The sequence below is a fragment of the Primulina huaijiensis genome, chromosome 15 (genome assembly GCF_012295235.1).
Source record: "Primulina huaijiensis isolate GDHJ02 chromosome 15, ASM1229523v2, whole genome shotgun sequence".
In the NCBI taxonomy this organism is placed as follows: domain Eukaryota; kingdom Viridiplantae; phylum Streptophyta; class Magnoliopsida; order Lamiales; family Gesneriaceae; genus Primulina; species Primulina huaijiensis.
Window position 1 is genome coordinate 9,535,002 of NC_133320.1, and position 16,988 is coordinate 9,551,989.

Genomic DNA, 16,988 nt, shown 5'->3' on the forward strand with positions numbered 1-16,988 from the left:
AGAGTTTGATTTAAAGCTTTGTCTCGATTTATGTTTTCTTAGACGATGATACATGTTGTTTGACAAAGGTTTTATGCTTTTGTATATGCTTGTATGAAATGCATGTATATATGGTTTATACTGAGAAATATATTTCTCACCGGAGTTATCCGGCTGTTGTTGTGTTTGTATGTGTGCATGACAACAGGTGGGACAGGATCAGGGTCGAGAAGAACATGAAAGATCGAGATTAGAGTGGTGATCCGGGCTTAGACATGGATCTAGTTGTTCACCATTTGCTATGTGGTTGTGAAACACTAGTTTGTTATGACTTTATTTTGAACAGGTTGTGTACCTTTGATCATGTTGTAGATATTGAACTTGATCTTGTAAATTGAATAAGAAGGAGCATAACTTGTTGTAGTATTTTCGATACTTGTTTATGAGGTGCTCGACTTTTTTTAAAAAAAAATCGACCTAGTTTATTTAATTGATCCGTTTAAACCCAATGATGAATTGAAGAAAATGAGTTAGCGTCCGGGTCCCCACAAAAACACAACCCAACATGACGAAACACGACTCAAAATGATGAAACCCGACCAAACATGATGTCACTCGACCCAACATGACGAAACATGACCCAAAATCATGACACTCGACCAAAAATATATTCTAAAACCGAAGCAATACCCAGCCCAACATGACATAACTCGACCAAAACCTCTAACAATGTTGAAATGCAGCCTCAAAAAATCGACTCAAACCCTTGAATCAGCCCAACACTTGTACATTACAGAAAACATTTTCATTTCCATCGTAAACAAAGAGATCATTATAAAAAGTTCGATATAAATAACACCTACATTGTAAAATTATACTTACACTTTTCAAATGATCTTTGCTTCAATATTTTTTTTGTTTCCGTTCAAAGGACACACATCTGGATCTTAAAGTGGAGGAGAGAACCAAATTATAAAAATCATAAAATGTTATTATCTAACTCTCTTAATTAATACATTAATAAGTCCACTCTTTTTCACAAAATAAAATACCTTTCATTTTAATTAAATTTTAAATGAGTCATGTAATTTTTATTGACCCACACAACATTGTCCTAAAACGGTTTTTGATAAAACCTAACCTCGGTTATTGTAATGACGGGATTGATCATATGGGTGGCAACAGATCTTGAATCCGTTCGGCGTTTACAGCACCAATTTTTTTAATAAATAAATTAAATAAAATTTGGAATGAGTGGCAAATAATGCCCCCTACTACACTACTGACGTCAAAGCTCCTCCGCCGTTTCCCGCCGCGGCCAACGGTGCTCCTCCATTTCTTCAGTTCCTATCACTTCGCACCTTCCATATTTGCTAGCCCCACCGATTACAATCACCGCTACCACTGCCGACGACATGATTACGATCAGTGGTCGTTCTCGTCCCGGCACTTCGACTCATCTCGTTATTGCCTCTCCTTCTGTCGCCGGTTCTTCGTTCACGCCAATATATCTGAACCAGAGGAAGTGTTTCTTCCAGTTCGTGCTCTCATTTCGTTGCTCGATTCATATCACGACCTTACCGGCTTCCCGTGGTGAGCATAAGCGTGATATATCAGTTTCCTCTTGCTGTAGCAGCATAAATATCTGTATATGATGTAGTTTTAACTAAATATGATGACTAGTGTAGAGTAACTGAACAGTTTTTGTTTAGCCATTGGGAGCAGGATACTACTAAGATTTATTTGTCGTGCTGTATGCATCTATTCTCTTACTATTGTCATGAAGATTAACATCCATCTACCCTCCTACTATTGTCGTGAAAATCAACATTCATTTATGCTAGTAACATTTTCATGAAAATTAACATCATGTTTATTGTCAAATAATTGAAGCTTAATAAAAAATAACCCTATTCCATGCGTATTTTAAGTAGTTTTCAATCGGATGCCATTTACATGAACCAAACTATAACATGATAGAAGAAATTCCTAGACTGTTCAACTTTCCTCTCACTTTTTAAACTATCCTGCATAAATATCCTTTCTTAGAATGATCTTTCTGTATTTCCCATTTATGAACATTCCTATGATTATGAGTTTATGTCACTTTGACACCTTCAATTGTTGGCACTTATGATCTTATAGCTGTTTCATGGAGGCAATTTCTTTAGCTACAAAAAGGCTTGTGTATTTGAGGCAACCCAGTTGTAAGCTGATGCTTTTGCTTATTATAGTTGCTAGTAACTTATTTAACCATTTTGTTTCATATATAGGTGGATAATAATCTCATCTTCCACAGTGGCAATGAGACTTGCATTATTTCCTGTAATCGTATTGCAAATTAAAAAGTTGAAGAGGATAGGAGAACTATTACCTAAAAGTGAGTATTTATGCCTGATCTTCACTGTTTGAAGCTTGTGTGTTAACCATTATCTTTCTAGAATGTGTAAACAAAAGGGAATATAGTTGTTAAGACAGAGAAATATAGGAATTCTATCAACTATTGAACAAATACAGCTATTCATCTCGCAAGGGAATAGAGAAAAGAGAATTCACTGAATCATACCCTAAAAGACCTCCCAATTAAATATCTCTGCTCATTGCAACAGATCATATCATAAATGAACGAACGTCTTTCTATTTTCAACAGTTAGGGTGCCAAGGAAATTGGCTTTTCTTTATGTTTTCACTGGGGTTTGGAATGGAATTTGTTGTGAAACTTATAAGGGAAGGAAAATTTCATCATGATTTATGCCATCTGTCCATTTTGACAAGACCAAGATCCAGAAGAGAATGATGAGAAGTTACCGATTCATTTCTCATGTTTTTTGTAAAGTCTATATATTGTTTTCTTTGTTATTCCGTTTGGAAATCTCTAGATAAAAAATTGAGAAGAATACTAGAAGTTATTGCACGTTCGCTATCCTGATGCCTTCGCTTGTCTGTTAGATGAACCTTCTCAAATTTCAACAAGCTTTAACCTCAGTAGGGATGTAAACTTCTTATTCAACAATTTATTGCAAAAGTTTCTTTGCCTAGATTCTGAGTCTTTCTGTCATACCCATATTTGATATTCTTTGTACCTCTAAACTGATTTTATTTGAGCCAATGGTGCTACTTCCCAATTGACATTTTTTTATGATTTGCGAAGTTTCCCTAAACAAGGGTCTATTTTGATTATGTAGTAATTTTGTGCATTTCTCTGGAACTTCGCTTGTCAGGCATGGATTATTATATAAAGCACCTTACCCTTGTAATTTCAAAGTACAAAAGAAAAAATATATGCCCATGGATCTGTTTAGTTGGCTGCAAAGGAAGTATTTTCTTGTTTTAGACGAAAGAGTCAAATACAAATCCTATGGGTATGGATTAGGAGATTATGTGAAGACATCAAGTATTGTACCACAACTATGTGCACTAATTATTTGGTTGGTCCGATGCTTTGGACCCCAAAACAACTTATCTATGTTATTTCACGTCCAAAGCAACTTATCTATGTTATTTCTTGACTGGCCATTGAGATATGATTTGAACCATGTACGGTTCACATCATATCCCAGCTGATGGCCACGATCCAATATTGACTTGATAGCGTGATTGGAAATATGTTTGGGGGCCTGGTCGTCTTGTTAATTTGGTGATATTTGAATTTAGTTGGGTGTCAGAATGCCTCCAAGTCCGCTAACTCGATTATATTTAACCAAATTCATATTGTCACCACTCACAAATGCCTTATGCATTGTTATGTGGGAGTCAGATACGGTCATTCAACTTTATTACATCAAAGGCATGTAGGTTTAGAATTTACATTTGCAATTCGCAGTAGCTCCATCAATTTTATAGTGTGCCTTCTAAAGGTATTTACAGAATATGCGTTAATAATCTCGAACATGTTACCTACTTTGATGATGATCAATCAGGAAATTTCATTATTTACTGGGTTTTGCTTTCATCTAGTTTTCCAACTTGCTCCATTCCCTCTTTGCTTTCATGTTTACTGATTGGAGTACCTGATCATGCATTTTTCCATACCTCATTGGTACCGGCAGCTGGACTAGTATAGGTAGGGCTGTAGAAGTATTCTTAAAGACATAACTGCTCCAACCGTGGTTTATCAACTATCTATCAGCCTTTCATAAACTCTTCCATGTGTAAAATATCTTAGAATGCAAGGTCGCTTTAGTTTTCTGTCATCATGCACTTCCTTTAGCTTTTTATTATGTTTCTTTAATGTTGATTTGCTTAACGTGCAATTATCTGAATACACTCTAAATGAATGCCACATCTATGGTGAAACTTATCACGTTTCTATCTTGCGCATTATAATAGTACCTCCACCATTTCGACTGCCTCTGTCAGAGAGAAGTTTCAGTGACCAAATTGCTTCTTTCTGGAAAGAAAAGAAGGCCGCTGGGTGCCCGTCATTTTTTTGGTTCATCTCTTCATTTGCCATCCAGGTCATTTTCTTCTTGATGCTGAGATCTTCTTTTGTGGCTGACTTATGCTGAAATGTTCCTTTCTACTCTGTGGAAGAAGATTTTTCTTCGTGCATAATGGTTTGGGTTATGGAATCATGAGACTGTGTGAGACTGGGATGGCAGCTCATGTTTTGAGTTCGTGTGGAAAAAATGAACTGTCTGGAAAAACTATTCTACACCACTGACTTGAATTGAATTTCTATGGTCCTTTTCTAAGAACTAATCAAATTCGTGGGAGCCATTACCGCTCTTTTTCTTTCTGTTTGTCATGCATCATTAGTGCTGGATTCAGGTAACGGGGGCTCAGTGCTGCACTTTGAATTATTAACGCTGAGGTTTATCGTTTTTCTGTTACAATGAATCCTCTACATTCTCATAGTGCTTGAAGTTCCTTTTTTTCTCTGACGGTTCTGAATTTTCCTGGTCAGATTGGGTATATCAGATGAAACTTGAGATTTTTTTGATCTTGTGATAATTTGCAGGTCCCCTGCTTTTTCCTGTGGGTCATGAGCATTCGGAAGATGTCCTTGGACCACCACCCTGGTTTTGATTGTGTAAGTTACTTTCATGCATTTTTTATGGTGTTAATATACTCATTCCTTTCAACTCTTAAAATTTGCAAGTAGAATACTTTTAATTTTGGTCTTGGAAATACTTTGTTCTTAGCCTTGCATTCATAGAAACAGATACGTATCGAACTGTTGCCTTCTTTGATGGAATCCTTGTTGTGGGCCTACTAATACTGAGTAATACTATACTTGGAAATTTAATAAGGACAACCATCCAAATTTAGAATTCTTTTACTGGTTGTTGCATGCTACAAGCCTCAGAAAAGCAAGACCTGAAGTTATTCCGTTTTATTTTACTTCCCTCAAATAGAGTTATGTTGTATCAATCCAATTGCTAAGAGTAGAAGAAATATAAGAAGTGTTAAGTTCAAAATTGGCATCCACCTCCTCCTAATTTTCAAATGGTTTACGTTAAAGTTTTAAAGCACTATTATAACCTTGTGATGTGTTTTCCAAATACAAAATTGTTGATCATAAAAATTATGTTGAGGCTTCTCAAGTAGAGTTTCATTCATCTTTCTTCCTTTCCCTTTTCTTTGTCTTTTTAATCACTCATAAAGTAGCCATGAATGCCTCCTCAACGCTGCCTGTGCTGCCAAAATTTTAAGGATGTTGTGGCTGCGTGTGGGACTTGAAAGTGAGGTTTTGCGGGGAGAGATTATGGCTTGGGTTGGAAGACAAAAAGAGGGAGGAAATAAAAAGGAATTGGACTTTATATGGAGAATTTTTTCCCTTTCATCTGTTTATTAATTTTTTTTAATTAAATTGTAGTACAAAGGTTCAACTAAATAGGAGAGAAACATAGAAAATAATCCCAATAAAATTAGATACAAATCCTATCTTACCAAATTTAGTTCTACCAAAATCCTATATTATACCTTATTTAAAATAAACCTAACTTATTGACATTCTCCCTCAACTTGGAGCGAAAATATCAACCATGCCCAACTTGCTGACTTGGTCTTCAAAGAGTTTTTTTGAGAGCCCCTTGGTCAAGACATCTGCAACTTGTAACGTGGTCGGAACAAATGGAGTGCACATCACTCCTTGAAGCTTCTCTTTTATGAAATGTTTGTCGATTTCTATAAGCTTGGTTCTTTCATGTAGAACGGGGTTATGAACAATGCTGATGGCAGCTTTATTGTCACAATATAACTTCATTGGAAGTTTTACCGTTCTTTTCAAATCATCCATAACTTTTTTAGCCAAAGAACCTCGCATACATCTTGAGCCATAGATCTGAACTGAGCCTCTGCACTACTTCTAGCAACAACGCTTTGTTTCTTGCTCGTCCAAGTTACTAGATTCCCCAATATGAAAGTTCAATATCCCGATGTTGATCTGTCTATAATTGAACCTGCTCAGTCTGGATCTGTATATACTTCAATCTCATTTTTTCGCTCTTCTCAAAGAACAATCCTTTGCCTGGTGTACACTTTAAATATCTAAGAATACAATACACCGCTTCCGAGTGTTCCTCATATGGTGAGTGCATAAACTGACTGACCATGCTTATAGCGAAGGCAATGTCTGGTCGTGTGTGAGACAGGTAGATCAATCTTCCAACTAGTCTTTGGTACCTTTCTTTATCAGCAGGGACATCATCTTTAATTTCTCCTAATTTTCCACTCGTCTCTATTGGAGTGTTTTCGGGTTTGCATCCACTCATCCCTTTTTCTTTCAGAAAGTTCAGCACATACTTTCGTTGAGACACCACAATTCCTTTCTTAGACCTTGCTACCTCCGTTCCAAGAAAGTACTTCAATTGCCCCAAATACCGTGGCCCAACTTTTCCTCAACCGGTTCATCTCATCAATATCGTCTCCTGTTAATATGATGTCACCAACATAAACAATCAGTACCGAGTTCCTGTGAGTGGACGACTTTCTTGTGAATAAAGTGTGATAAGATTGACGCTGACTGTATCCTTGGCCTTGTACAAACTAAGTAAACCTCTCAAACCATGCTCTAAGAGATTGCTTCAATCCATAGAGAGATTTTTTCAACCTGTTTCGATCCAAATTGATCAGTGAATCCAGGGGGAGGTTCCATATAGATTTTTTCTTCCGAGTCACCATTTAAGAAGCCATTTTTTACATCTAGTTGATTCAAAGTTGAATCAAGATTGGCTGCAACAGATAATAAAACTTGAATTTAATTTAACTTTGCCAATGGAGAAAATGTCTCAGAGTAGCCAACTCCATATGCCTGGGTGAAACCTTTGGCAACCAGATGAGCTTTATATCTTTCCAAAGAACCATCAAAGTTGTATTTTGTAATGAATACCCACTTACACCCCACAATGGATTTTCCATTGGGTAGGTCGACTTTCTCCCAAGTAGAGTTCTTCTCCAGAGCTCTCATCTCTTCAGAAATATCTTCCTTCCATTCAGGTATCGCTATTTCCTCTTGTATATTATTCGGGATACTAACATAATCTATTTGAGAGATAAAGGCAAAAAACGAGGGTGACATTTTTATAAGACACAAAGTTGGACAACAGGTGCTTAATGCATGACCAAGTACCTTTTCTTAGAGCAATATTAAAGTCGATGGAATTAGAGGATGTTGACTTGGGCATACCTTGATCAGTGTCAGATGAAGTCATGTTGTGCGTCTCTCGATTCGGCCATTGATAAGGTTCATGGCGTTGCGGAAGGACATTATCCTCTCTTTCTTTTCCATGACCTTTCCTAGTATACACCAGTCACTTGAGTAATTTTCTACTCCCTTCTACTTTATCAGATGTTGCAACTGAATTATCATTAATTTCAAATTCAAATGTTAGGTCTGAATTATTAATACATTCATCTTCATCACATGATGACTCCCACTGAAGATGAGTGTCATAGTTAAACGGACCCTCAAAAAATGTGACATCCATTGAGACAAAAAAATGCTTGGACACAGTATCAAAACATTTATATCCCCTTTGGTTAGTAGGATACCCAACAAATATGCACTTATGAACCCTAGGATCCAGTTTGCTATTGTTGGGAGCATGATTATGAACAAATGCAGTGCTCTCAAAAATTTTTAGAGGAATATTTATCATGGTGCGAGTAGTAGGAAAACATTTTTGAAAGATGTTAATGGGAGATTGTTATCCGTGATGGTGAACAGTTGATCGAATGGGTAGCTATAAGAATAGCTTCACCCCAAAGATGTCTGGGAACTTTAGTTGAGTAAGTAATGGCCCGAGCAACTTCAAGGAAGTGTCTATATTTTCGTTCAGCTATACCATTTTGTTGAGGGGTGGGTATGAGGATACGAACTTTAAAGCACATCCTTTTTTCGGCAAAGAAGTTTCCTCATACATGATTAAGAAATTCTTTCCCATTATCATTTCGCAAAGAAGTTTCCTAATACATGATTAAGAAATTCTTTCCCATTATTTATTTGAAGTATTTTTATCCCAGTGTGGAATTGAGTCTGAATCATGTTAAAAAATGTTGAAAAGTATGTACAACCTCAGTTTTATCTCTTAAAAGGAATGTCCAAGTCATACGAGTATGATCATCCATAAACGTGATGAACCAATGTTTCCCAGACATAGTGACTATGCGAGACAACCCCCAAACATCACTATAAAAGAGAGTGAATGGTGCAGACTCTTTGTGGGGCTGAGATGGATAACACAGACCTATGATGTTTAGCCAATGCACAAGATTCACAATTAAGTGAAGAAATATCATTATTAATAACTTTGATAACAACTGTTTCAAATAATTAAAATTTTGATGTCTCAAACGATAATGCCATAACATAATATCACTATTCCTAGAAGTATAAATGGAGTTGTAACTGGTCTTGTTGGAAGGAAAGAACCAGCATTGAAAATATAGAGATCATTGTCCAGCCTAGCATTGCCAATCATCGTCCCCGAGGCCAATTCCTGAAATTCACAATGAGAAGACAAACAAATCACATGACAACGTAGATCGAGAGTTAACTGGCTGACAGAAAGAAGATTATACAACAATGAAGAAACATATATGACATTTTTAAGGGTCAAGTGGAGAAATAACAATAGAGCCCTTGCTAGCAACAACAACAAACGAACAATCTGCAATTTTAACCATTTGTTTGTCAAGGCTTGGTGCATATGATGAAAAAATTGGGAATTACCAGTCATCTGATTTGTTGCGCCAGATTCTACAATCCAAGAGGTGTTAGACATCGAATTCGCAACATTTGCTAAGGAAGATATACCTGTTTGAACATTTTCGACTAGAGCTCGTGTTGATCCTGAAAGAAGCCGATTCTGAAGGAGAAAATTGCTGCCCGGGTCGCCACTACTTGTTTGAAGAGAACAACCAGCCCGATTGGAGCCTCCGGATTTTTTCTTAAGATGAGCAAATCTACCGTGAATTTCCCATCAACTTTCCACTGTATTCCACGGCTTCTTACACTTATCACACCATATTTTTGGTTTACCTCCATTGCGGTCACCTTTCGAGCCACTGCCTTTACCAACAAGGTTCGAACCATCAGTTTCTACCCGCAAGTCATCCAATCGCGGCAGCATCAAATGGCAGGGTGCTTCCTCGCGCGGAATTTCATAGAAGGCCTCACGAATGCTTGGAAGAGGTTGCCAATGAGTGGATCCACGGAGTTAATTAGCCATGCAGTAACCAAAGATTTCTCCGGTCTCCATTGTTTATATTCGGGATTGGTGGATTCCGATTGCTGTATTTCACCATTTAAATAGCCTAATTTCCCTTTGCCATCGATCACAAGAAGCATGGATTGAACCCATTCCAAATAATTCTTGCCATTGAGTTTATTAATCGTAATTTGAAGGGAATTATAGTTTAAGGCATGATTTGAAGGAGATCGAGAGATTTCAACTGAAACAGCAGCTCCTGAACCACTGGAACTGCTGCCGCCGCCTGGACCTCCACCTCTGACCGAGCCGCTGCCGGTTGGACCTGAGCGAGAGCTCACCATCGCAGCCCTGTAGTTCATATTGGGCTGGCTCTTGATACCATAAAGTAACGATATAAAAGAAAGAAACCCTAATTTTTGTGATTAGATTTTCTTAATTAAATTATAGTACAAAGGTTCAACTAAATAGGAGAGAAATACGGAAAATAATCCCGACAAAATTAGAAACAAATCATATCTTGCCAAAATTAATTCTACCAAAATCCTATCAAATATCTTATTTAAAATAAACCAAACTTATCGACAATAGTGTATTGTTGGAAAAAAATTTGGGCAAGCATCTAAAAGTTTATTTCTCTTTTTTTTTTCTTCCTTTTTTCTCGGTAATAACGAATTGAAATTTCTCTTACAATATTACAGGGAGGAATCTCATGGTTCCTGAACTTGACTGAAAATCCACATGGTGTGTTTGGACCTATTATTCCTTTATTTATTGGGGCTTTGCATATCACTAATATTAAGGTATAAAGACGCCACTCTTTGTAATTATATCTTATTTTTTCAAATGTTTTTGAATATGAAACTGATATTGACCATGATGTAGCGTAGCATATAATAAAAAGGATTAATCTATTGATTCATACACAATGTCAGGAAAATCTTGAAAATACAGTAAACACTCATATAGTCTTGTTGATTCATACAGAATAACCAGGTCTAAAAAATACTGTAGAAGACTCACAATAAATTTTATTTAATTTTAAATTTTCTTATGTATCAAAACTATGCATATATTTATAGAATGGATTGCCAATAATCAAAACCAGAAAATATTCTAATTATTGCAAGGAAAATCAGATTAGAATTGAATCTCGACTTTCTTAGCTTATTTATTGCCTAAACAAAATATTACCAAAAGGAAAAAATGCCTAAAATCTTGCCAATTTGAATAATTGTCTTATTTGACTTTCGGGGGATCTCATTGCACCAACAAGGCATCTTACACAATTGCACTGCATCATTCCCCCAGGGTCGAAAACATTCGTCCTCGAATGTCCAACCACATCCTTGTCAAATGACGAGTCACCAACAAAGAATCAAACGCTCAACGTTAAAGACGTCGTGCGTACGGACATGACTCGGCAACTTCAAACGGCAAGCATTGTGATTAATCTTTTCAAACAAAAAAAACTATAGTTGATGAAGAACAGAAGAGACGCTGGGCGAAAATCCCGAATTCTTCAACTTTTCTCGACTCTGGTTCTTTTTCCTCGCATGCGCTCTGTCTAGCTGATAAAACTCTCCAAAGTTTTGACAATCTCCTTAAAACCTTGTACTGGGGCTTTTCCAAGTAGGTGCCATCAAGAAAGTTGGAAAGAAATCAATAGAATATTTTTTCCTTCCTAATCGCACTGGGGCGGCTGAAATTGCCCGCCCTAGTGCGCTCTCTACGTAAATTCTTCTTTTTCATATTTCTCGCTGCGCTAGGGTGGCCGGAATTGCCCGTCTTGTGTGCCTGGCTCGCAGATCAGCTTTGTTTTTCTTCTTGTGAGCGCTAATGGCGGTCAATTTCACCCGCCCTATCGCGCCTGACTCGCAGATCAACTGTGTTTTTCTTCTTGTGCGCTCTAGGGCGGTCAATTTCGCCTGCCCCAGCGCGCTGGCTTGACTTTGGCATCTGAACTCCTTTTTTCTTGATCACATTGCCTGCAATTCAACCCAAACACATGAAAAACAATTATCGTACATGACATATAATTAAAAAAACTAAATATAGACGCAACCTAAATGAAACATGCATGAATGCGACTCAAGATGACACAATAAAATACGCAAAAACCACATATATCATGAAACGTGGTGACTATTGTAGATTTTTAATAATGGTTTAAAGATGTGGTTTATGTGAAATAGTTTTTTCCTTTGGCATGGCGATTCTACTTTAGATGTCATTATCAGGCACAACTTTACACTTTCTTTGTTTTTTGGTTCATGGACAATTGATGATAGCATCTTTTGTTTTTCATTCAATTCTATTATTTTCTTACTTCCTTTATTATTTCCTTCTGAATATACAAAATATACAGAAACACCAGACATCTACCTTGATACGATTTGACAAAGGAGGTTCACGTAATTTGGATATATTACAAGAGAGGCAACTTAAAATTTTTACAATTATTTTCTCATACTTGTGTCACACGATCTTTAAAACTTACTGGAATATGCAACATGTCATTCATTGCTATCTCTTTTCTCCTTTTAAAAAATATGAGAAATGGATTTGTTTGTCATGGTCAACTTTCAAAATTTACAAGCTTAAACTGGTTTAGTTTGAAAACTAGTGCGAAATAACATTGTAGTTTTGTTGGGTACAATAATTGTCTTTGATCGTAGAACAATCGAAAAACTTTGCGCTTGGGCTGCTGTATGGTTGAAAAGATTCGAGTATGCTCTGTTTTGATACATTGATACATGAATTGGAGCTGTGTGATCCACCTTTACTGAATGGAAAGTTCACGTGGCCGAATTTAAGGGATTCACCAATTTGTTGCAGATTGGACAGATTCTTGTTCACGGCAGGATGGACTGAAACTTATCCATTTTATACACAAACTATCTTTCCAAGAATCACCTCAGATCATTTCCCAGTGGTATTGGATTTGGAAAAAAGCAAGTGGGGTCCAACGCCTTTTAGTTTCTAGAACGTGTGATTGAGGGACAAAAGTTTTAAAACTTTCGCACTTTCGTGGTGGAACAATGACGGGATTCAAGGTTGAGAGGGATACAGATTTATGATGAAACTCAAGGCGATGAAGGTGGAAATTAGAAGATGGAATCAGGACGTTTATGGGATGGTGGAAGTGAAGGTAGCGGAGTTGAGACGAAAAATCAGCATATTTGATAAATTAGAGAGTGAGCAACGGGGATCGGAAGAAGTATCGAATGAAAGAAAAGAAACAAAATGGTTGCTAGAAGAGTTGCTATGTCGAAAGAATCAAATCAATTATCAGAAAAACAAGATCAAAAGGATTAAAGAGGGGGATCAAAATACAAAATTTTTCTTCATTATATCTCTTTTGACGATATCCCAGCATTCTTAAAAAAAACCAACGTAAACCCATCAGCCCCCGGACTCTTACCACCATCACACTGAAAAACTGCTTTCTTGACTTCCTCTTCTGAGAACTGCTTCTCTAACTCTCTACTCAAAATTCCATCAATGGAGCACCACTCCACTCCTTCAATCCTCCAACTTCTCGCATCTGTCAAACCATACAACTCCTTAAAAAACTTCACAATAATGGAAACAATTTCATCCTCATCACTCGTAATCAATCCATCATCTCTTTCCAATCTGTTAATGATAGCTTTACTCCTCCGCTGATTTAAAAGTGAGAATCAGGAATGTGATATCAGAGACAATATCGGAAACTCAGAATGCCTTCGTTGAGGGAAGACAAATACTCGACTGTGGCCTTATAGCGAATGAACTACTCGAAGAAAGAATGAGAAAAAAAAAGAAAGGATGGGTGTTTAAGGTGGATTTTGAAAAGGCTTACGACAATGTGAATTGGGAATTTCTGGATTTTGTTTTGATGAAAAAAAGGTTTGGAGGGAGATGGAGAAAGTGGATCAAAGGATGTGTCAAAGTTCGAACGTATCATTTTCTATTATGATTAACGGGAGGCCAAGGGGCAAAAATAAGGCACATAAGGGGCTTAAACAGGGAGATCCATTGTCTCCTTTACTGTTCAATTTGGTAGTGGATGTGCTAGGGAGATTGATCGACAAAGCTAAGGAAAGAAATTTTATAAGGGGGATTGAGGTCGGTAGAGACAATATAGAGATATCTCACATTCAGTTTGCGGATGACACACTATTCTTTGTGAAGAATGAGGAACATATCAGGTTTTTGGTTCAAGTTGTGAGATCTGTCATACGTCTGGATTAAAAATTAACTGGGAAAAAAGTGCTCGATTGGGTATCCACTGTGAACAAAGAGAAGTTGAACTGTTGGCACAACAAATTGGGTGTGGTAAGGAGATTTGGCCAATTACGTATTTGGGAATGCCGTTAGGTGGAAATCCGTTGAAAGCATCGTTTTGGGAACCCATTGTGGCTAAGATGTCGAAAAAATTGGCAAGTTGGAAAAAAACTTTTTTGTCAAGAGGGGGAAGATTAACATTGATATCATCGGTTTTAAATGCAATTCCGATATATTACGTCTCTTTTTAGGGTGCCTAAAGGTATAGCGGAGTTGATGGAGAAGATTTCAAGGAATTTTTTTGGGATGGAGCGGATGGAGATGTACATAGCCACTTGGTCGCTTGGGACCATGTGTGCAAACCTAAGGGAAAAGGTGGATTGGGTGTTGGGAATATTATTTTGAGAAACAAGGTCATGTTGGGGAAGTGGTGGTGGAGATTTTGTGCGGAAGATGGGACGTTGTGGAAGAAAATTAATGTAAGTATATATGGTTTACAAGAGAATGGGTGGGATGCGGGGTTGGCAAGAAACGTTACATTCAAGTGCCCTTGGAAGTTTATTTCTCGAATATACCCAACTTTTCAGCAGCGCGTCTCAATTGAGGTGAGAGGAGGTAACAAGGCGAGATTTTGGGAAGATAGGTGGCGGGGGGATTCTTCTTTCAAAGAACTTTTTCCAGCTTTATTTCAGTTATCATCAGTTCACAATTTGCCTATTTCTCACTTTGTCCATTTTGATAACGCATCGTTTACTCAATCATGGGACTTGCATTTTAGAAGGGTAGTCAGAGATGAAGAGCTTTTTCAGTTGTCCGACTTATTGGGTGTGTTAGAGAGTACTAGGTTGATTGAAGGGGTAGATGATTTCCGTGCGTGGAGAGGGGGCTCTTCTGGTCTTTTTTCGGTTAAATCATTCTTCGAGTCTTTTTTTCCTCATACTCGTTTTCCAGTTAGTTTTCCCTTTTTTCAATCAAATTTGGAAGGTTCCGGTTCCAAAAAAAATTCAAGTATTTTCATGGACAGCAACTCAGGGTAAGCCACCGACCTCGGAGATGATGCAAAAAAGGTGGCCCTCAATTGTTATTTGCCCAAATTGGTGTGTGCTGTGTAGAAATGAGATAGAAACTCGGGATCATATGCTAATCCATTGTCCATATTCACGAACCGACTGTGGACTACAGGCTTGCAAGAACTTGGATTGGTTTGGGTGATGCCGAAGTCAACAAGTGATTTATTTTCTATGGATTTAGGACAACTAACTGGTAAGAGGGGAAGAATTTTTTGGCAAGTCGTGGTTCATTGCATATGGTGGACAGTATGGCCGGAAAGAAATAGAAGAATTTTTTATGACAAAGAAGAAACTAGAGAATAATGTTGGGAGAAAATTAAGATCAAGGTTGCTATGTGGATCGACACTCATGATGATTTCAAGAATGTCTCGATTTTAGATATTTTGCGCGATTGGGCTTTTGTGTATCATTAAAACAACTTTGGTGTTATGTACTTCGTACTTCACTGATGTAATTTCTTCTTATGATATAATTAATAAAATAACGTTTCTTATAAAAAAAAGATTTGAGTTTTACTATTAATACCAGCTATAGCATTTGGTAAAGCGGCAAATACTCGATTTTACAATTGGTATCAGATTCCAAGTCATGGGTTCGATTCCTATGGATTGCAAAAAGTGCAATGTTTGGGAGGGGGATTGTTGGGGGACAATAATTGCCCTTGTGGAGTAGAACAATCGAAACATAATGTTTGGGCTGTTGTGCGATGTAAAATATTTGAGTTGCACTGTTACTGTAACACCTCTGGCCGGTTTTAATAAAATAGCAGCGGAAATTAAAATTTTCTTTGAAGGGAGGAAGGATTTAAAATACATTACAATATATAAACAAAAGTTAATAAATGATCAATCAAATGAGGCAACAAAATACAAAACATCATTTTTGTGATCATGTCAAAATACTTGCAAAATAGTCTTCTTCCTTCCCTCTCTTATGCATATGAACCCGGCTCCAATCAACGTCCCGGCCCGTCACTCTTATCTGCATCACCTGAATAATTGAAATGAGTATGAAACTCAGCAAGTGGAAGTCTTACATAGCAATGTACATATACCATACTCTGTAAAACGTGGCTTTGAAAACATTAAATACCATCAACTCTGAAACATGAATATCATAGAATAAATAACAATAACAATGGTATTTCTCTTTTCTCTGTTGGATTGATATCTATATAGTTATCTCTGTCTCTGTGCCTCTATCCCATTGATATAAATCGATAACTCTGAGGGATATAAGCCTATGGTCGTTGATCAACTTATTGCATGCAATCTCTGACTATGTATCTATCAATCCAATAAAACATTTAAACTCTCTCTTGGACTTTAAATCAAACACTTTGAATACTATCTTTTCTCTTGTATTCCCTTTGACATGGTTGAGACATAAAATGCCTCTATAATATACAACCAAGTGTAATAATACATAACATGAATCAAGTGAAGGGAATAGCACATTAAAACCATTGAAACACCATACATATATTATCATGTGAGCACAATAAATGAAATTCCACTTACAACACTTGCAACACTTGCTNGAAGGAAAAGAAAGGAAATGGAACCCTAGCTCTCCCAAGGACTGAAGAATCGAGAATGAGGGGAAAGAATGAGAAAAATGAGACCAACTCATCCATTTATACACTTAAAATCTCGAAACACGCTTCTACTGTTCATGCACCGCGGGTGCGCTACATACCTCACCGCGGGTNCCCTCATTCTCGATTCTTCAGTCCTTGGGAGAGTTAGGGTTCCATTTCCTTTCTTTTCCTTACTTTGATTCAAGTATCTTGTGGGAGTTTTGAAGTGTGAGCAAGGTTCTTGTTGGATCAAGAAGCTAAGGTAAACTTGTGGTATAGTTTATTGTTGGATTTTGGTGTTGGGGAAATCATGGGTTTGTTGATGGTGTTGGTTTTATGGATGATATGTTATGGGTTTGTGTTTATTGGGTTATTGATGGTTCTATTTATGGTTTATTGTTGTAGGTTGTGTACCAAGAGTATAGTAGCAAGTGTTG

General features: G+C 37.2%; 1 protein-coding gene across 5 annotated transcripts in view; it reads left to right on the plus strand.

Annotated features, from left to right (window-relative positions):
• The first annotated feature begins 1,130 nt into the window (after positions 1 to 1,130).
• The window catches only part of LOC140959040 (ALBINO3-like protein 2, chloroplastic), a 27,892-nt gene continuing 12,034 nt past the window's right edge, over positions 1,131 to 16,988 (plus strand). For 2 of the 5 annotated variants that reach the window (XM_073416754.1, XM_073416755.1), the window contains exons 1-4: positions 1,131 to 1,572; positions 2,253 to 2,359; positions 4,309 to 4,436; positions 4,940 to 5,011. In XM_073416754.1, the coding sequence (XP_073272855.1) occupies positions 1,244 to 1,572; positions 2,253 to 2,359; positions 4,309 to 4,436; positions 4,940 to 5,011 (636 nt within the window). In that variant the 5' untranslated portion in view covers positions 1,131 to 1,243. Of the gene's footprint in view, positions 1,573 to 2,252; positions 2,360 to 4,308; positions 4,437 to 4,939; positions 5,012 to 10,333; positions 10,436 to 16,988 lie in introns of all 5 variants that reach the window. The other 3 variants (XM_073416753.1, XM_073416752.1, XM_073416756.1) reach the window with 3 other exon arrangements.